Source organism: Diaphorina citri, unplaced genomic scaffold, assembly GCF_000475195.1.
Source record: "Diaphorina citri unplaced genomic scaffold, Diaci psyllid genome assembly version 1.1 scaffold1645, whole genome shotgun sequence".
In the NCBI taxonomy this organism is placed as follows: Eukaryota; Metazoa; Arthropoda; class Insecta; order Hemiptera; family Psyllidae; genus Diaphorina; species Diaphorina citri.
Genome location: NW_007379071.1, coordinates 32,341 through 54,111, shown reverse-complemented (window position 1 = coordinate 54,111; position 21,771 = coordinate 32,341). Strand labels below are relative to the sequence as shown.

Genomic DNA, 21,771 nt, shown 5'->3' with positions numbered 1-21,771 from the left:
TCGAAGTTTTCACCTGCAACTGCTCCATTAAACTTTCATGTCCTCTTTCGTTGCAGAGTCTTCAATCAAGCAAAACACATCGGGGAGTGAAATCACCTCTTACAATCCTGACAATAGATCAACGGCATCACTAGACAATCTTTTTTTCGAAGTTTTCACCTGCAACTGCTCCATTAAACTTCCATGTCCTCTTTCGTTGCAGAGTCTTCAATCGAGCAAAACACATCGGGAAGTGAAATCACCTCTTACAATCCTGACAATAGATCAACGGCATCACTAGACAATCCGAAACCTAAACCAAGTAGTGCAGAAGATCCCATCAACATCCGCAAGTGTTCAAATGAAACCAATTCTCCCTTGTCAGATAGGAATATTAGCCCTAGTAGTAAAAATAATAACCCTAGTAATGGGAAAATTAACTCTAGTGTAAGATCTCATGTAGATAGGGACACAGGCTTGCTTACTCAAACCCGGCCTAGCGTGCTCTGTACTCAGGCGGAAACTGATGGGACAGATAAATCTACCTCAAAAACCTCGGACACTTCCAATAATAGTAAAGCTCATGGTATAACTATAACTCAACCAAGTGCCTAACTCTAGTGTAAGATCTCATGTAGATAGGGACACAGGCTTGCTTACTCAAACCCGGCCTAGCGTGCCCTGTACTCAGGCGGAAACTGATGGGACAGATTCTGAACAGTCTAGGAACAATAAATCTACCTCAAAAACCTCGGACACTTCCAATAATAGTAAATCCCATGGTATAACTATAACTCAACCAAGTGCCTCAACAAGTCCTCCCAATGACAAAAGCAGTGTAAAGGTAAGCACGAAGAAGCTGAGAGCGCCCAATAAAACGTACAGTGTACTGAGTAAAGAGTATGCCATGGTATAACTATAACTCAACCAAGTGCCTCAACAAGTCCTCCCAATGACAAAAGCAGTGTAAAGGTAAGCACGAATAAGCTGAGAGCGCCCAATAAAACGTACAGTGTACTGAGCAAAGAGTATGCAGAGAGAAAGAACAGCGTGAGAAAGAATGGAGAGTCTAGTCATTCGGGTAGCGAGAGGCGAGAGACTAGGGAAAAAACTATTGGAATTGATAGTGAGAAAGGTATGAATGAAAGTGATAGTAAAAGAAATGTGAATGAAAGTAGTAGTAAAAGAAATATAAATGAAACCAGAAAGAATGGAGAGTCTAGTCATTCAGGTAGCGAGAGGCGAGAGACTAGGGAAAAAACTATTGGAATTGATAGTGAGAAAGGTATGAGTGAAAGTGGTAGTAAAAGAAATGTGAATGAAAGTAGAAAGAATGGAGAGTCTAGTCATTCAGGTAGCGAGAGGCGAGAGACTAGGGAAAAAACTATTGGAATTGATAGTGAGAAAGGTATGAATGAAAGTGGTAGTAAAAGAAATGTGAATGAAACCAGTAGTAAAAGAAATATAAATGAAACAAGTAGTAAAAGAGGCATGAATGAAAGTTGTCAGTCGAGAACAAATAAAACCGGTAGTGAGAAAAGAGATACGAGGCAAGATAATCCGAAAACCGTTGATTTTTTTTTCCACAGGAGGAGACAGGGAAATCACCAATAGCATCAGTGAAACTGAAACTGATTCTGATATGACACCAAGCAAGAGTTCCAGTCACAACTCAACCAGGGCTTCCAATGTTTCAATACATGGACATAGCTCGGACAGTTGTAGTTCAAGTGACAGAAATGAAACAGTCAATGCTAGTGATGTCTGTATAAATGAAACTATTAGTACAATCAATTTTGGCGTTCTACCTACTGCCATTGACACGTGTAGTGATATGACGGATTATAGTGTCCTTGTCCCCAATCGGTTGAAGGAGACTTTGTTGAAACCTTCGAATTTGGACCAAGTAGGGGAAAACCGTTGATGAAAGAGTCCCCGCGTTTGGCGTTCTACCTACTGCCATTGACACGTGTAGTGATATGACGGATTATAGTGTCCTTGTTCCCAATCGGTTGAAGGAGACTTTGTTGAAACCTTCGAATTTGGACCAAGTAGGGGGTTTGGCGTTCTACCTACTGCCATTGACACGTGTAGTGATATGACGGATTATAGTGTCCTTGTCCCCAATCGGTTGAAGGAGACTTTGTCGAAACCTTCGAATTTGGACCAAGTAGGGGGAAAGTGTGCAAAAGGAGACCCACAGGGTTCTGTTAAACCTCTGATCTTAAACCAATTAGACGAAAAATGTAGTGCAAACCAAGGTACAAGGGACTCTGTGAGACCATTAGTAGAGCCATCTTCACCATTGGAAGTTGTCGATGAATTGACACCGGTTGTGAGATCTCCAATAGATGACGGGGAAATGTAGTGCAAACCAAGGTACAAGGGACTCTGTGAGACCATTAGTAGAGCCATCTTCACCATTGGAAGTTGTCGATGAATTGACACAGGTTGTGAGATCTCCAATAGATGACGGGCTGAAGGGCATGAAATTGTCAATGTACATAAAAACCGTACTTCGAAAACCCCTAATCGACCATTTGATGAAAGGAGCATAGGTGATATGGACTCAATCGTTAATGAACCACATGTAGTAGATATTCATGAAAGACCAATTGTTGAAGCTAATGTTGATGAAGGGCATCAAGTAGTGAATGTAAATCAAAACCGTGTTTCGAAAACCCCTAATCGACCATTTGATGAAAGAAGCATAGGTGATGTGGATTCAATCGTTAGCGAACCACATGTGTCAGATACTCGTGAAAAATCAATGGATGCTAGTCACCATTTTGACCTTATGAACGCTGTAGCCCATCAACAAAGGCACCAATGCAAAACACCTGTGCGACCAATTGACCAAGAAAGTATCGGAGGCTCAGAAATAGAGTCACACGCTCACCTAACGCCAATAGAAGAGTCATACGTTTACAGGAGATCAATAGATGAAGCTCGCGAAGACGAAATGAATTCACGTAGACACCGCCGTCTGTCGAAAACTCCGGATAGACCGATCGATCAAGTAAGCGTAGGACTGGAGGACTCTATTATCGTCCCTGGCCGACCCATACCCAATCCCCATGGTCCCATTTATCAAGAACATCTCGGCCTGGATGAAGATTCACTCCCCGAGTCACCAGATGATGCATACGCAAGACCTTTCGATATGGAAAGCATAGGCGCGAGCACAGTCGTATATACAACGCAACGGAGAGGCGTCACGCCCAAGAGATCTATTGATGAAGAGAGTATTGGATTAGATGATGCATCGGATATAAACTTGGTCGAACACATCAGTAGACCCATAGACGAAGACCTGCCAGAAGATAGCGAAGGAAACGCTGACCATCTGCCAAATCATAAGACGCCTCGAGACCACATCATTGGTGCTTCGGAATTAGATCACTTAAGTGGTTGTGATGGAAATAAGAGAATCTCGCCCGAACCAGGCAGTCATACTAGTCCTTATGAAGATACCGAGCGAGAGCATACCATCTTGGCGCGTCCAATCACACCAAGACATCGTAGACCAATAGACGAAGTCAGTATTGGATTGGATGACGATAGTATAGTACATGAGGATAGAGAAAGGATACCTGTTGATCAAAGAAGCGTGGGCTTGGTGTCTGATGTTGGTATCTCGCATTTGAGATCTCCAAGCAAAGAACAAAGTCTCGCCAAAGGATTAGCTACCAGAGGAATGGCGAACAAAAAGACCCCGTTGAGAAACAACTTTCATTTGGAAGATGTCGTTAGAGATGATTGTCAGGACGATATATTTCATATACAGCCTCGTATTCAGGGAGGATCCTATCGGAAGGAATCTCAGAGAGCAATGAATGAACGAAGTATCGGACTAGAGTCAGACAGCAAAATAGATGACATCAGTCTCAACCTGGAAGACTCTGCATCAGAAGATGAATCGCTCGACATGGACTCCAATATAGATCTGAACTCGACTGTGATCTCAGAGATCGTAACCAGACATCTTGCCAAGAAAGAGCGCCGGAGGAATCCGTTTGACACGGTCAGTATTGAAGGCGAGACGAGAGTGAAACGGAGACGATTGAATGATCTGGATGAAGTGAGTACTGGAAGTCCCATGCAATGGATTCAGGACAGTGAGAAGTCAGCAAGGAATAGTTCAATACCGGCACAGCGCGGCGATACAGACTATCCTAAACCTAAGCAAGGACACACAGCATTCACTGCCCCTGCCAACTCCCTGCGCCATGTTCTAAGTAAGCTGGATGTCACCAAGCAGCATGCGCCATGTAATCGACCTGTAAATACGTTGAGTCACGCTGCCTCCAAAACCAATAGCACCGTGACCAGCATTTCCAACCTGTATGATTCCGACACCGTCTTCTCCGGCAAGAGTCAGCCGTTCTCAATCAGTGGACTGTTCACCAGTGTGCTGTCCGACCGCACGACCGCACAAACCCCCGCGTCCGAAGCGCCACCTCCCTTGACGTTCGCTGAACCAGGGGAAGTTTCGAAAGGACTCCGTCCGGAATTGCCGGCCGTGAACACCAGCCCTAGCATCGCCCTACCAACGGCACCAGATAATATTCCTCGTGTAGACAATTTCGCCAAATCCCTGACGTTCTCTTCGTACAGGGACGCGAAAAACAGTCTAGAGGAGGAAGAAGAAAAACTAGATGAAAATGAAGAGGAAGAAACTGAGAAACCCATAGTGGAACATCCAACACTGACAAACACACAAGTGATTCCCGTCCGGACCACCTCGAGCAATGTTGAACATATGAGCACCCTCAAGTCAGTTCTCACCGCAACTTACAGAGAACCAAGAGCCATTCTAGAAGAGCAATGTTGAACATATGAGCACCCTCAAGTCAGTTCTCACCGCAACTTACAGAGAACCAAGAGCCATTCTAGAAGAGGATGATGATGATGATAGTTGCCTCAACGCTCAGCCTGGATCAAAACTAGGAACAGACACTGGAGTCAACAACATATGAGCACCCTCAAGTCAGTTCTCACCGCAACTTACAGAGAACCAAGAGCCATTCTAGAAGAGGATGATGATGATAGTTGCCTTAACGCTCAGCCTGGATCAAAACTAGGAACAGACACTGGAGTCAATTTGAACGCACCGAACACAAATCTATTGAACGATCCTGAGCAGCTGCAACGTTTCTGTGCGTATCGTGATACAACAACGACGCTTGATGAGGAAGACAGCGTGATCGGAACCCAGGACCACATTAGTGGGATGACACCGAACACTATTGGGATCTCAGGAAATCGAAATGATGTGGTTAATCAAAACACTTCTACTCAACAGCGTCAGGACCTGCAGCAGCAACAGGAAGTACTACCGGTCCAACCCGATGTACAGCCTCCTAGGACCAGGTCAGGTGACCCTGCCTCTACTTTGCTCTCTAAAACCATGCTCGACCTCCCGGGCTTACCAGAACCTAGTGAGGATCCAACCAGAAATCAATTCGACAAGAGTCTAGTGGACAAGTTCTCCTTATTCGAAGACAGTTGTTTCGACGAAAGTTTCCCGTGTGATATATTTTCTTTGTTCAACGAAGATGAAGCTGCGAGCAACCCATCTGATCAGGACGGGACACAACAGGCGCGGAATGATAGCCCTAACGAGCTTGACCTCCTGGAGCCGAGCCTGGTGTCGGGTCAAGGTCCCGGGAAGAAGAGAGGGATGCACGATAGCTTTCTATTTGACAGCGATGCTGATTTCAACAGGGGGCTTCCCGATATTCTGCCTGTCACTTTACAACCGGTCGTCAAGCCCATCAATGAGGATAAGTCACCGTATGAGGTGGAAAGTCTGTTCGATGATGAAAGCCTGATGCAACAACCCCAGGGGGTCACCGCCCAAGAAGCCGCTTCGTCGCTACCAGACAGGTATACAAAGCAATTGGAACTGAACTTTAGATTAACAGGCTTTCTAGGGACTGAAAAAATACTTATGAAATCCACCCTGAAAGTAAAAAATACAAAATATTTTTACCCATCTTTAATGTAAGCTTTAACCAAGTCTTTGAAGTTTAAAGTCTTTCTTTCATAGAGGAAGGACCTAACTCAACCAAGCCTTCATTTATTATTATGATTATATTATTTATTGCTGTAACCAGACAGGGCGGACGTCAAGAGTGAAACCCCGGGGAGCGTTATTGACGAGTTGGCTTCCATGGCATCCGACATATTTGACGGCAAAGAACGGCCTGTGACCGCCCGGTTCCAACTTTACGCTAACGAGAGTCGATTGCTCGATGAGAACAGTAGTCTCGTTGACAATAGTATCCCTGAGAGCAGTAGTCAAGTTAACAATAGTATCCCTGAAAACAGTAGCCTACCCGAGAGCAGTAGTATTGTAGAGAACACTATGCAGGATTGTAGTGTACCCATGGCGGCAGACGACACACCCTTGGACCCAGAGGTGATTGACCTGGAGGATGAGAACATTGAAGATGTTCCGATCGAACACATTCCCTTGGAATTACCTCACATGGTGCCTGCGACGCCGCGGGAGCCAAGCGTGGCTGAATATGCTTTGGCAGTCAGGGTGTTGAAGTTGAAAATTCATATCCCCTTGACTGAATCCAAAAAAGTCACATAATAAATTACGCCTAAAGTCGTAAAGCTTTAGATGAGAATTTTTTTTTACCGATTGTTTACATAATTATTGAGTTACCACAGCAACCTGGAAGATATTGTTTACATTGTTTACATGTCAAATAAAAATTACAATTACAAATTACAATTACAGAGAATTTTTTACCGATTGTTTACATAATTATTGAGTTACCACAGCAACCTGGAAGATATTGTTTACATTATTTTCCAGTAACCATGGCGACCTATAGCTCTTCATAGTTTCCATAGCAACATCCACATATTGTTTACATAATTATTCAGTTACCATGGCAACCTACATTGTTTACTAACCATGGCGCGACCTATAGCTCTTCATAGTTTCCATAGCAACATCCACATATTGTTTACATAATTATTCAGTTACCATGGCAACCTCACACATACCGTTGCTTGTTTACCTTCTCCATGAGTTTCCTTCTCTTACGTGCCGCTAGGAGTTCTGCCTCTCGCCGCTGCTGTCTATCCATCTCCCTTTTCCTCGCCAACTTCTCCTCGTACTTCCTTGCTATTCTCTCCTGCAGTAATCTCATCTCCACGACACTCGCGCTCTCTAGGTCATCGTAAATGTCACTCCCGCCCGCGCAAAGGTTAACGCATGAGCTCGAGCAACTTTGCGGGTCCACGGGCTCGTTATACATAATGTACGCGTCTTCTGATATCTCCGGCAGGGCGTGACTGGCTGGGAAGGGCGGGTTATAGTCCGTCACACCGTGCGGTCGCGGGTCCTCGCGGTACGGCTCAGCGTGGCGGTACGGCGCGCTCTCTCCCGCGTGATGTGTTCCGTACCCGCTAGATTCACCGTAGCCGTGCGGTTGTCTCGCCCCGGACGCGTAGGCATATCCGCTGCCGAATAGGTTCTGGTGGAGTGTCTGATGTTCAGGAGGGGTTTGACGGAGGTTGGGTTTGGAGGCGCAGGCTCTGGTGGAGCAAGCGTTACGCGCAGGATCGGACATTCTCATTGCGGCCCTATGGGTTGACGGTCCTCTGCCATGGTGAGTAACACCTCTATCGAGATAGGCACCACCTCTATCGTGTAAACTGTTTTGAGTAAGTTCACTATTGAGGATTTGACTTTCCCTAGACGGAACACTATATTCTCCTCTCCTATGAACACTGTTGGACACTAGACCCGAAGAGTCGGACCTATTACCGTCCGTCACATGTTGCAGATGACTCTCTTTCGAACCACACGGTTCATCGTCATCATCTAAACCAACGCTACCGTATCGTCGCCGTCTGGTTCGTGGTTTTCCCTTGCTGTCACTGGCAGACGGTATGGCCTCGTGCGGTCTCGACGGTTCTTTCCTGTGGAAACTGCTTGGTGTGGATTGTCTTGTTGGTTGTATCGCCTCCCTGTAGGGTGTCTGTGTTAGCTGTACATATTCTACGGACGTTTTCGCTCCTAAAGCACCCGCTGTCGGGATGTTCTTCTTGGTTGAAGTGTTTCCTTGTTCGTCTTCATCGTCATCGTCCAATCCCACGCTGCCATAACGTCGTCGCCGACGGCGCGGTGTCTTACCGACGCTGCTACTCCCGTGCGGTTTCTCACTGATGTTTGGTGTCAGCTGTGTCGCTGGTGCGCTTGTACTGTTGGTAGCTAGGCCAGGATAATCTACCACGCCAGTGTTACCACCAGGGTTCAGTGTATACTCAGGCAATCTCCCATCATCCTCCCAGTTCGAGTTGACACGCTTCCTCTGCTGCTGAACAGCGCCCAACTTTTCGTTCAGTGACGCCATATGATCGGCCAACCTGTTACTTTTCCCGCCGGAACTTCCCGGTGTTCGTCTTCATCGTCATCGTCCAATCCCACGCTGCCATAACGTCGTCGCCGACGGCGCGGTGTCTTACCGACGCTGCTACTCCCGTGTGGTTTCTCACTGATGTTTGGTGTCAGCTGTGTCGCTGTGTGGTTGGCTGGTGCGCTTGTACTGTGGGTAGCTAGGCCAGGATAATCTACCACGCCAGTGTTACCACCAGGGTTCAGTGTATACTCAGGCAATCTCCCATCATCCTCCCAGTTCGAGCAAGCGTTACGCGCAGGATCGGACATTCTCATTGCGGCCTTATGGGTTGACGGTCCTCTGCCATGGTGAGTAACACCTCTATCGAGATAGGCACCACCTCTATCGTGTAAACTGTTTTGAGTAAGTTCACTATTGAGGATTTGACTTTCCCTAGACGGAACACTATATTCTCCTCTCCTATGAACACTGTTGGACACTAGACCCGAAGAGTCGGACCTATTACCGTCCGTCACATGTTGCAGATGACTCTCTTTCGAACCACACGGTTCATCGTCATCATCTAAACCAACGCTACCGTATCGTCGCCGTCTGGTTCGTGGTTTTCCCTTGCTGTCACTGGCAGACGGTTTGGCCTCGTGCGGTCTCGACGGTTCTTTCCTGTGGAAACTGCTTGGTGTGGATTGTCTTGTTGGTTGTATCGCCTCCCTGTAGGGTGTCTGTGTTAGCTGTACATATTCTACGGACGTTTTCGCTCCTAAAGCACCCGCTGTCGGGATGTTCTTCTTGGTTGAAGTGTTTCCTTGTTCGTCTTCATCGTCATCGTCCAATCCCACGCTGCCATAACGTCGTCGCCGACGGCGCGGTGTCTTACCGACGCTGCTACTCCCGTGCGGTTTCTCACTGATGTTTGGTGTCAGCTGTGTCGCTGGTGCGCTTGTACTGTTGGTAGCTAGGCCAGGATAATCTACCACGCCAGTGTTACCACCAGGGTTCAGTGTATACTCAGGCAATCTCCCATCATCCTCCCAGTTCGAGTTGACACGCTTCCTCTGCTGCTGAACAGCGCCCAACTTTTCGTTCAGTGACGCCATATGATCGGCCAACCTGTTACTTTTCCCGCCGGAACTTCCCGGTAACAGCCGAAGGTCGTCGGCCGTGTTTGGTCTCGCATGAGGTTCAGTCGTATGGCTCTCCCCTCCTTCGTTGAAGATCATGTCTACTCGGCATTGTGAACTCTTAGGATCGGCGGTTTTGCCTTCCTTGTGCCTGACTTTTCCAGTCTCCATGAAATTCCCTGACTTTTCCCGGTTTTCCCGGTTTTCCAGTCTGGTAGACACCCTGCAACTGATAAAAGGATAATAATGAAAAATAACTTCCCGGTAACAGCCGAAGGTCGTCGGCCGTGTTTGGTCTCGCATGAGGTTCAGTCGTATGGCTCTCCCCTCCTTCGTTGAAGATCGTGTCTACTCGGCATTGTGAACTCTTAGGATCGGCGGTTTTGTCTTCCTTGTGGTTGGTGACATCCCGTAGGCCGTGATCCCGATGGGGGTCGAACCCGTGACCTTCCGACGAGACGGCATGGCGATGGGTCTCATTGGACCGGGCACTCGCGCTGCGGGACATACAGTGTTCACTAGACATGTTCTCATAGCCACTATGCCGTGTAGACACCTCTACAATATGTCTGTGTAGAGCAGTCTTGTAGTTTCCTCTACTCGCCGCTAGATGGTCCCGCTCATCATCCTCATCATCAGACGCGATACTCGCATTGTCTCGTACCGTTCTCCGATACCGCTCGGGAGGCGCTCGCACAGGAGGTGTCAAATGTTTGCCCACGTTGGTGAGGAAGTGATCACTCGTGTTCCTCACAGTTCCGTTCACATAGAGACTGTGTCTATCAGGACGTCTATTTGTATCAAGCGTCCCGTCACCACGGGTGTCCAAGGTGTCTCTCACGCCACCATGCTTACTGGTCGCCCCATACTTTCCGTCTCTGTGGTAATGCTCCTCCCCGTATGTACTCATATCCCGGAATTGTCTCATTGCTTTGTCTCTCGCGTGGTTGTAAGGTGTACTTGACCTACTCCCACTGGGTTTGTTCAGGTTCCACTGCCTGGTCTCTACCTGACTACTGCTCGCTATCAGGTCGTACTTCACACCGACATGGCTCCTGTCAGCACTACGTCTCCCCTTCTCCACTACATCCACCACATGTGGTTCACTATCGTTAGAATCTCCACTGAACACACTACACTTGTCAAAGTCACTCTTCTCACGCTTGCGCTTTCTCCCGCGACGCGGCGCTCGCTGTCTCGTATCCTCCTCCATTACCTCCAGTACAGGTTTCAACTTATGTTTATTCTCCATGATGGAACGAAACAGTCGGGTCTGCGTTTCACAATTCCACGCATCCGTCTCTATAGGGTCCACCAAGCTCAGTGCCTGCCGTTGCGGTGCGGGTGCGATGGACCCGTAATCATCATCGTCATCATCAAAGATGCTCACCTGGTCGAGATCCCGCTTGCGTACGTACGCGGGCCGCGTCTTGCTGTGCGTCTTCTCTTTCCGCAACGCGTGTTCATCGTCGGATAGGATTATACTTTGGTCGTCGTGCGATTTCCGCCGAATTTCGTCCAAGGAGTAAGGTTCGTCCAGAAGATCATCCAAGCTGAGGTTCGTGTTGAACACGTGAAGCCGGCCGCTGCTCTCGGAGGATTTGGATTTCCGTACGTCATGTGTGGAGGTGGTCGTGCCTGCCGTTGCGGTGCGGGTGCGATGGACCCGTAATCATCATCGTCATCATCAAAGATGCTCACCTGGTCGAGATCCCGCTTGCGCACGTACGCGGGCCGCGTCTTGCTGTGCGTCTTGTTTGAATTTGAATTTTGAATGGTTTTGTTCGTTATAAAGCTAGAATGAAAGAATTACGTATAAAGCCATGTCCACGCCGCAGTGTTGAACGTATTGAGACTATCGAGCAACACAGGCCACATTGTAACACCGGTGTGGACTCAGCTTAATAATGAGATCAACGGATACAAACTTCATCAACATTAGCTTCAACAATTGGTCTTTCATGAATATCTACTACATGTGGTTCATTAACGATTGAACTCATATCACCTATGCTCCTTTCATCAAATGGTCGATTAGGGGTTTTCGAAGTACGGTTTTTATGTACATTGACAATTTCCTGTCTGTCGTCAATACTAGCTTCAACAATTGGTCTTTCATGAATATCTACTACATGTGGTTCATTAACGATTGAGTCCATATCACCTATGCTTCTTTCATCAAATGGTCGATTAGGGGTTCTTGAAACAGGGTTTTTATGTACATTGACAATTTGATGTCTATCATCAATATTAACTTTTTTAACAATGGGTCTTTCATGAATATCTACTACATGTGGTTCATTAACAATTGAACTCATATCACCAATGCTTCTTTCATCAAATGGTCGATTAAGGGTTTTTGAAACACGATTTTTATTAATATTGACAATTTTGTGTCTATCATCAATACTAGCTTCAACAATTGGTCTTTCATGAATATCTACTACATGTGGTTCATTAACAATTGAACTCATATCACCAATGCTTCTTTCATCAAATGGTCGATTAGGGGTTTTTGAAACACGATTTTTATTAATATTGACAATTTTGTGTCTATCATCAACATTAGCTTCAACAATCGGTCTTTCATGAACATCTGCAATATGTTCATTAACGATTGAATCCATATCACCTATGCTCCTTTCATCAAATGGTCGATTAGGGGTTTTTGAAACAAAGATTTTATGTACATTAACAATTTGTTGTCTACCGTCAATGCTAGTTTCAACAATCATGAGCACAAACACAGTAATGTGTTGCCTGCAAGGGAGTTTTTCTCGGGACAGTTGATGTGACGTCATCGCGTACGGGAGCGTATGCCGTAACAGAATTTAAGATTTACCGGTATTTTTTTAATTGATTTATCTCGGGATCTAAAAGTCGTAGAAAAAAAAAAGAAAAAAAAATCCCCTAGTTCTTTTTTAATTTTTCTGCTCTTTGACTGTGAAACCTTACCTCAGTCAGCGCAACTGGTCTATTGCCTATATTGTAAGCAACCAACCTCAGTGGTACAGTGGTTAGCACGGTGGACTTTGAATCTGGAGGTTGGTGGTTCAAGTCCAAGTCATGTCATAAAATTTAGCGTAGTATATTAAGCGGGGAACAACATTTGTGGTAAGCAGTTATGCTCAACACAATTAAAGTTCCTCCTGTATTGTAAGCACTTTGAATAAATAAATTACAAATTACCTGTACAAACGGAGCTGCTGCTATCCAGTATACTACTAGTATCATCTGTTCTAGACCTGGCGGCTTTGATTCTTCTGCACCGCACCGTCATTTTCCTCTGACTGGATTCCATCATAGCAGGAGCTCCTGGGGAGAGAATGAGATTAATGATGGTTAATTGTTCAAGGGGCTTAATCAGTGGCGTAGCGTGTATATATGGCGTGTATGACGGCCATACAACTCAAAAGTTCACTCTAATGCCCATAAATATTAATGGCATGTACTGTGATGGGACTTGGTAAACCTGTGCATGAGCCCTACAACGTCCTACACTTGAATTTAGACCACGCTACGCCACTGGGCTTAATGTCACTGTAGAAATGCACATCCACAACGGCGTCCATAGACCCTAGCCTAGAATAACAACCTTTGCACCAGGGTGCCTGGAATCTCTTGCTAACTTAGATACTAGGTACTAGGCTATGGTCGATTGTCGGTTCTCTGGTGGGCACACCTACCAAGGGGTACAACCAGATGTACTCTTGTGACAAAATCAATTTTTTTTTCTTTTAATTATATTTGCCTTTTTCATTCTGAAACGGCAAAACAAAAGGGATAGTGATATTAATAAAAAGTATTAAAAAAAAAACCTAGTTTCAGGCCCTTTTGAGGAGTCCAGCTCCATATGTACCACCCACCCCACTCACCTATCCTGAGTGCATCCAACGAGTCCTGTACAGAACCGAAATGCAACAGAGCAGACCTATCCATTCCTCCTCTTCTCCCTCGCATAGTTCCCAGCTTATTAGTATTAGTTACCGTGATGTGACATACTGCGGGGAACTGAGATCGGAAATATGCCTCGTTCATGTGATCCTGGAATATAAGATAAGATATAAGGTACAGAAAAGGATTGACTCCACAAAAAGGTGACAAAAGCTCAAGAAATTTTCTCATTCAAAAAATTTCTTGAACATCTGCAATATGTTCATTAACGATTGAATCCATATCACCTATGCTCCTTTCATCAAATGGTCGATTAGGGGTTTTTGAAACAAGGATTTTATGTACATTAACAATTTGTTGTCTACCGTCAATGCTAGTTTCAACAATCGGTCTTTCATGAATATCTGCTACATGTGGTTCATTAACGATTGAACTCATATCACCTATGCTTCTTTCATCAAATGGTCGATTAGGGACTTTTGATAGGTGGTCTTTATGGAGATTATTTACTAGATGCCCATCATCAATTAATTCTTCATGAATATGAGGTTCGTTCACAATTGAACTCATATCTCCTATGCTTCTTTGATCGATTGGTCGTTTAGGGGATTTTGGTGTGTGACCTCTACGTAAATTAGCTAAATCACTTAAAATGGACTCATTAACTGATCTTTCACGAACATCTGGTACATGATTTAAGTTGGTAACTGAGCTAAAGTCACCAATACTTCTTTCATCCATTGCTCTCATGGTTGACTTTGATACGTGGTTCCATACTTTGACTGGGGAATCTTCTACTGATCTTTCGTGGGCATCTAACACATGAGGTGCATTAGTTACTGAGCTCATATCCCCTATACTTCTTTCATCGAAAGCTCTTTTCTTCTTGTATTTCTTGCGCATGCTTTGAGAAGCTAGTCTGTCTTCAGTTGGAATATTTGGAGTCTCTTCATCACTGAGCATTTCCGATTCATTGTCTTCAAATCGTTTCATATCATATTCCATGTACTCGACAGATGAGGTATTGTTGACAGATGAGGTACCTGCAAAGCTAGTTGTGTGTAAGGCATCATTGGTTTCACTTTCACTAAGTTCCATACTTGTTGTAATAGTTTCACTAAGCTCCACACTTGTATTCATTGTATCACTCTCTTTATTTGTATCATCGGTTTCAACTCTTTCATTTCTATCTCTTTGCGTTTCACTATTATCTGCCATTATATCCATGGCATTACTTTTGTTTGTTACATTCAATTTTTCACTATCTTTGACACTGTCTCTTACATTCTTATCGGAACGTTTCTTTTTCGAGTCCTTTGTATGATTATCAGTGGTATTTTTGTCTTCATTCATAAGATTTTCATTGGTAGTATCACTGGTGATAGTCTCATGATTTGGAGTATTAGCTTGGGGTTTTCCAGAAGTTATCACAGTGTCAGATTTGTTTATATTGGAATTATCAATAGTTTCACAGGACTCGTCTTTAGTAGCGATCATTTCAATCGTTTCTGTTTCATGTCTACTTTTGCCTCTCTTAGCAATAGACTGAAGTAATGCTTGTATCTGATTCTTCTTCGAATACGCTCTTGGTGGTTTCGTGCTATCTTTGCTGCTTTCACGTTTGTCCTTATGTTTGTGAGTTCGGTTTTCAGAATGGCTTCCTTTGATCTTTTCTGGTATATCGGTTGTATTTGTTGATACGGGATGAATATTGTTAGCAGTGTTTGCTCCAGACAATTCTACCATGGGTTTACTTGTACTGTATAGACTGAGTTCTCTTCTGTCAATATCATCGGATTGGATACAATGGTTTTTGTTATTTTTATGATTGTCTTTAGGAGCAGTTTTAGTGTCTTTAATTGAATGTGACTTTGAATCGCGTTTCTTGTCTTTTGTTTTACTATCTTCCTTGGTACTTCTAGCTTTCTTGCTCAGGTGAGTAGAATCTTTTGTGACATTGTTTTTGATGTCTGTGTCATGTTCTTTACTCACTTCATTCGATTTCCCAGCTACCAGGGTTGTTTCTTTTTCAGACGATGTTTTCTGTTTTGTCTTTTCCTTGGATGTTGAATGTTTGTACTTTGAGCTTTCCGATTTTTCTTTTACGCTTGTTGTCTTCTCTTCTGATTTTTCTTTCTTCTGATTGCTTCCATGTTTGCTTTTCTCTTTTCGCACAGTTTCAAAGCCCACACTGCGGCTGGCTTTCTTTCCCCTGTCTATTAGGGCACTGAATACATTTGCCACTTCAATTTGATCGCTCGTTTTAACATGGCTAATGCCACTTGATTTTGTACTAGTAGTGAACTCCACAACTTCTGGTGGTATTTTAGGAATGACAACTGAGCAATCTAAACTGTCCGCCGCGGTCTTTTTATCGTTTGAAGTGTTGTTTTTGCTCGAGACTTGTGTTGGCTCCGACCTATGCCTTTTCTTGCTAGAGGAATCTTTCCCCGAACTCTCAGACTTGGATGTTCTTTTGAGTGATTCTTTTTCGGACTTTCGTGTTTCGTCTTTTCTACTTTTATGTGAACTTTTATCGGGTTTGACTTTGTCTGTTTTACTTTTGTCGTCTAGCTTACTAGGCCGTGTTTCACCAGATACTTTGTCATTTGGAGTTGTGGGAATAAATTTTTTGATTGTTTTGTTTCCACTTTTCGAAGAACTTTTGGCATTGGTGACATCTTTACTTTCAGATCCATCTTTTCTTTTCGAATCTCTGGCAGTCTTATCATGAGATCTACTAATAGAAAGGAGATCTTTCGTTGAATGTTCATCAGCAGAAATGTGATTTTTGCTAGATTTTCTATCACTATCTTTTTTGTTCACATCCTTTTGGTCACTATTTTTGTCTCTACCTTTTTTATCGCTATTTTTCTTATCTACGACCGGTTTATCACTATTTTTGTCTTTATCCTTTTCATTACTATTTTTGTCTGAAACTTTTTTATCATTATTTTTCCTTTCTACATCATGTTTCTCACTCACTTTCTTGTCCACATCTTTGCTACGGCTTCCTTTATCTTTCTTGAGTTTATCTGGAGGTTTTGTTTCAAAAGGTTCCGCTCTGCTCACTTTTGCGAGTTTGGTGGTCACTCTGGATTCATTGTTACTTTCAACGTCCATTACTTCTGCACTGCCTACAGCACCAATTCCACTAGCTTCGCGGCCTTTGACTCTTTCGTTAACATCCTTGCTTTCGTCTTTTCTAAACGTTTCATCTTTACAAGACATGTCTTTTCCAGGTTTATTCGATTCCTTGGCTCGGTTTTCCAGATTTTCATGCCTTTCCACAGGTAAACCTTGTTCAATGTTTGGAGCTGATAGTTTTTCTGGCTTTTCTGCATTTTGTGAGTCATTATAACCAGCTTTATCCCATCCTTTTCCTTGTTTTTCCAGAGTATCATGCCTTTCTATGGGCAATGTTTGCTGTATATTTGGAACTAGTTCTTGCCGCTTGCTTTCAATGTTCACTCCATCAGTGACCAGGTCCGACACTGTATTTTCCAGCTGGGATTCATCCAATAGTGTTATCATGCAGTGGCGTGTGTCTACCGTACGCTGTGGGGAAAATGAGAGGAACACCCAGTATTTATCACTATTCACTAAGAGTAGTCGTCTAATGGTAGAGTATTGGTATAGCAAATAAAAATACCTACCATTGTGCTCTGAGAAGTCACCAAGAAAATCAACCTGTTGTTTCATTGCTACGAAATAAAAACGGCGGTGAAACACTAATTAAAAAAAAAACCTCTGTAACCAAGTGGATATTCCCAGCAAGATCTCTGTTGAGGCACTTGGTTGAGTTATAGTTATACCATGGGATTTACTATTATTGGAAGTGTCCGAGGTTTTTGAGGTAGATTTATTGTTCTTAGACTGTTCAGAATCTGTCCCAATCTTCACTCCACTCTGGATGTGGCAGCTCAGGTGGGGGCGAGGGTTTGTACTTCTTCTTCCTTTTACTGCTCACACTTCTTGATTTGCTAGTGAGGGGATTCGGGTTATTTGGTTTGCTGAAGAGGCTAATTTCACTTGAGGTATTGTTTGGGTTGCTACCAAAGCTGATTTCACTTGAACTATTGATTGATTCATTGCTGCTCTGGCCTAAATGAGTTGTCGTATTACTTGTTGTAAGGATTGGAGTACCACTTGTTTCAGTACATGTTATAGGACTTTGCATACTTGTTCCTTGAGTTGTCGTATTACTTGTTGTAAGGATTGGAGTACCACTTGTTTCAGTACATGTTATAAGACTTTGCATACTTGTTCCAACAACTGGAGTAGTACTTGTTTCACTAAAACTGACACTGTTATGACTTGCAGTTGGTTTACTACATGATGTTGTAAGACTTTGGGTACTCTGTGTTGTATAGGAGTAGTACTTGTTTCACTAAAACTGACACTGTTATGACTTGCAGTTGGTTTACTACATGATGTTGTAAGACTTTGGGTACTCTGTGGTGTATAACAATGAGTGTTACTTGTTTCAGTATTAGAATCACTACACGTTTTACTATTTGCTGTAAGGGTTGGACTATTGCTTGCTTCATTACTTGAAGTACCACTCGAGTTAGTAGTTTCATTATTTGTAAGATTTGGATTACTGATTTGACTACACTTTATAAGACTTGCTGTATTACTAGAGATATTATTTGAATTATTACACGTTTTACTATTTGCTGTAAGGGTTGGACTATTGCTTGCTTCATTACTTGAAGTACCACTCGAGTTAGTAGTTTCATTATTTGTATGATTTGGATTACTGATTTGACTACACTTTATAAGACTTGCTGTATTACTAGAGATATTATTTGAATTATCACTTGTATTATTTATGTTATTTGGGCTACTTATTGAACTAAGTAAAGTGTTACTTGGTGTTATTGTTGAGGTATGAAGTTCACTAGTGTTGATTGTGTTAATTGTACTATTAGTTTGATTTATACAGACATCACTAGCATTGACTGTTTCATTTCTGTCACTTGAACTACAACTGTCCAAGCTATGTCCATGTATTGAAACATTGGAAGCCCTGGTTGAACTCTTGCTTGGTGTCATATCAGAATCAGTTTCAGTTTCACTGATGCTATTGGTGATTTCCCTGTCTCCTCCTGTGGAAAAAAATAGACCTTGTTTATTATCAAGCAGACTGAAAAGGAAGAAACCCTAATATTCCTATCTGACAAGGGAGAATTGGTTTCATTTGAACACTTGCGGATGTTGATGGGATCTTCTGCACTACTTGTTTTAGGATTGTCTAGTGATGCCGTTGATCTATTGTCAGGATTGTAAGAGGTGATTTCACTCCCCGATGTGTTTTGCTCGATTGAAGACTCTGCAACGAAAGAGGACATGGAAGTTTAATGGAGCAGTTGCAGGTGAAAACTTCGAAAAAGTAAATTTAAAAGGTCGAAAATGCAATTTATATTCGCCGTTCTAGTGGAAAATCTCAAAGAGTTGTGACGTCAGAGGTCAAGAAATGCGCAGAAATGCATGAGCACAAACACAGTAATGTGTTGCCTGCAAGGGAGTTTTTCTCGGGACAGTTGATGTGACGTCATCGCGTACGGGAGCGTATGCCATAACATCAGAATTTAAGATTTACCGGTATTTTTTTAATTGATTTATCTCGGGATCTAAAAGTCGTAGAAAAAAAATCCCCTAGTTCTTTTTTTTTCTGCTCTTTGACTGTGAAACCTTACCTCAGTCAGCGCAACTGGTCTATTGCCTATATTGGGACATTTGATGTGACGTCTTCGCCTACGGGAGCGTATGCCGTGACGTCAAAGTTCACGATTTACCAGTATTTTTTAAATCGATTTATTTCGGGATCTAAAAATCGTAGAACAAAAAGAAAAATTCCGTTGGTCCTCATTTTTCCTGCTCTATGACTTTGAAACATCACCCAAGTAAGCACAACTGATCTATTACCTGTACAAACGTGTAGCACGGTGGACTTTGAATCTGGAGGTTGGTGGTTCAAGTCCAAGTCATGTCATAAAATTTAGCGTAGTATATTAAGCGGGGAACCACATTTGTGGTAAGCATTTATGCTCAACACAATTGAAATTCCTCCTGTATTGTAAGCACTTTAAATAAATAAATTACAAATTACCTGTACAAACCGAGCTGCTGCTATCCAGTATACTACTAGTATCATCTGTTCTAGACCTGGGGGCTTTGATTCTTCTGCACCGCACCGTCATTTTCCTCTGACTGGATTCCATCATAGCAGGAGCTCCTGGGGAGAGAATGAGATTAATGATGGTTAATTGTTCAAGGGGCTAAAAGTCACTGTAGAAATGCACATCCACAACGGCGACCATAGACCCTAGCCTAGAATAACAACCTTTGCACCAGGGTGTCCACAACGGAGCCTGGAATCTCCTGCTAATTTAGATACTAGGCTATGGTCGATTGTCGGTTCTCTGGTGGGCACACATACTAAGGGGTACAACCAGATGTAACTCTTGTGACAAAATCAATTTTTTTTTTTTTTAATTATATTTGCCTTTTTCATTCTGAAACGGCAAAACAAAAGGGATAGTGATATTAATAAAAGTATTTAAAAAAAAGCTAGTTTCAGGCCCTTTTGAGGAGTCCAGCTCCATATGTACCACCCACCCCACTCACCTATCCTGAGTGCATCCAACGAGTCCTGTACAGAACCGAAATGCAACAGAGCAGACCTGTCCATTCCTCCTCTTCTCCCTCGCATAGTTCCCAGCTTATTAGTATTAGTTACCGTGACATGACATACTGCGGGGAACTGAGATTGAAAATATGCCTCATTCATGTGATCCTGGAATATAAGAGTGTAAGATAAGATGATAAGTGAGTAAGATTATATGATAAGTTGATAAAACTTTGTAAATTACATGTAACATGCCATATTATTGTAATAAATATAATTGGATTGAATTGAATCAATCTTACTAGGTGAGCTCAGGACATCATCTTCAGCAGACCAAGATAGATGTTGACTCTATCACAACAGGAGTAGAACTCTTATTTGTTTTAGTTCACTTACCGCTATATTTCCCACATAGATAGTACACGGGTCTACACAGTTCAGAGGACTAGTGCCAGAGCTACTGTTTCGGGTACACCTGAGTTTGCCGGCCCCCATGGAAATTCTGTGTTTAGATTTGGCTAGGTACCTAAGAAAGATGAGTAGGGTACATTGTACAAAAAAAATGTAGGTACATAGGTACCATGTCATTTTTTTCTGTAAAAAGTTGTTGTTGATGGCAATTGTCAGGAATTTCTTTGCCGAATAGCCACCAAACACAATATATTACCCATGTGATGTAACCAAGTTTGTGCTCTGCTTAATCTATCTGATGGATCCACTTTTGTTTAGATTTGGCTAGGTACCTAAGAAAGATGAGTAGGGTACATTGTACAAAAAAAATGTAGGTACCTACATAGGTACCATGTCATTTTTTCTGTAAAAAGTTGTTGTTGATGGCAATTGTCAGGAATTTCTTTGCCGAATAGCCACCAAACACAATATATTACCCATATGATGTAACCAATTTTGTGCTCTGCTTAGTGCCTCATGAAGAGAAGAAAATACAAAATTGAAGGAGCTTTTGTGTTCGGAACTTATCGTAAGAATCCAGAGTTCAATCTCTCAAGGACTTCATACTACACTAACCATTTTCCGAACAATTCAAATGAGGGTTCTACAAAACGAACCATATTTAGACATTGCTAGGGTCGAAGTGAACGGATTTCAAAGTTACGTGATGGGATAATTATCAGAGAAAGAGATACCATGGTCCTTTTTGAATTTTCAACATCTTCTGTGAACTATGATTCAAACTTACTGGGATGTTGGTAAGTAGGGCGATCATCTGTCAACGCGATTCTTGTGCAACACAAAACTCAACTCTTTTCTTTTTAAAAAGGATTAATATCTGAATGAGAAGCAATAAAACACAATTAAAATTAAATTACTTTTCTCTTCCTTTGATAAAAAAAAATCCTGAAAAGTTGAAACGAAAGTTTTGTTATTTGTTTTGTTTACTTTTTTTTCCTTCAACCAACCTCCATAGAGGTAAAAATAGTCGGACTTTATTTTAGCCGGATTTTTTTATAGCGAAATTTTAGCCGGAACTTAGTTTTGTTATTTGTTTTGTTTACTTTTTTTTCCTTCAACCAACCTCCATAGAGGTAAAAATAGTCGGACTTTATTTTAGCCGGATTTAGCCGGAGCAGCACACTAAAGAGGAAGGAGCCCCTCAATATCCCTCAGACTGTGGGATTTTTTTCAGTTTGGTTTTCTAAATACCTCAGGCCGTGGGATTTTTTTTCAATTTGGTTTTCCTAAACATCCGCTACACGTAGAAGCGCTAAAGTCGCAATGATTGAAATTTATATCTGGTTTG

General features: G+C 42.9%; 2 protein-coding genes across 2 annotated transcripts; one reads left to right on the top strand and one right to left on the bottom strand.

Annotated features, from left to right (window-relative positions):
- The first annotated feature begins 2,482 nt into the window (after positions 1–2,482).
- LOC113470519 lies at positions 2,483–4,958 on the top strand. The gene is made up of 2 exons (XM_026829016.1): positions 2,483–4,739; positions 4,816–4,958. Exons 1-2 carry the CDS (start codon positions 2,543–2,545, stop codon positions 4,956–4,958), a joined length of 2,340 nt encoding a protein of 779 aa, XP_026684817.1. The 5' UTR covers positions 2,483–2,542.
- A 1,845-nt stretch (positions 4,959–6,803) lies between these two features.
- Positions 6,804–20,507, bottom strand: LOC103516696. Its single transcript, XM_026829015.1, has 14 exons — positions 20,409–20,507; positions 20,012–20,180; positions 19,494–19,619; positions 18,594–18,713; positions 17,860–18,489; positions 17,349–17,482; positions 13,628–16,936; positions 13,360–13,528; positions 12,674–12,799; positions 11,409–12,080; positions 9,876–11,122; positions 8,714–9,628; positions 6,973–7,613; positions 6,804–6,908 (listed from the first exon to the last, which is right to left on the bottom strand). Exons 1-13 carry the CDS (start codon positions 20,505–20,507, stop codon positions 6,996–6,998), a joined length of 8,334 nt encoding a protein of 2,777 aa, XP_026684816.1. The 3' UTR covers positions 6,804–6,908; positions 6,973–6,995.
- Positions 20,508–21,771: the final 1,264 nt, after the last annotated feature.

Excerpts from the sequence above, each read along its gene's own strand:
- LOC103516696 (XM_026829015.1), bottom strand. The coding sequence starts at position 20,507 with ATGGGGGCCGGCAAACTCAGGTGTACCCGAAACAGTAGCTCTGGCACT. Across the intron at positions 18,490-18,593 it reads AGAAGATCCCATCAACATCC|GAGGAGACAGGGAAATCACC; the intron begins GCAAGTGTTCAA and ends TTTTTTCCACAG. Across the intron at positions 9,629-9,875 it reads GGGATGTCACCAACCACAAG|GAAGGCAAAACCGCCGATCC; the intron begins GAAGACAAAACC and ends GTCAGGCACAAG.
- LOC113470519 (XM_026829016.1), top strand. The coding sequence starts at position 2,543 with ATGGACTCAATCGTTAATGAACCACATGTAGTAGATATTCATGAAAGA. Across the intron at positions 4,740-4,815 it reads CACCTCGAGCAATGTTGAAC|ATATGAGCACCCTCAAGTCA; the intron begins ATATGAGCACCC and ends GCAATGTTGAAC.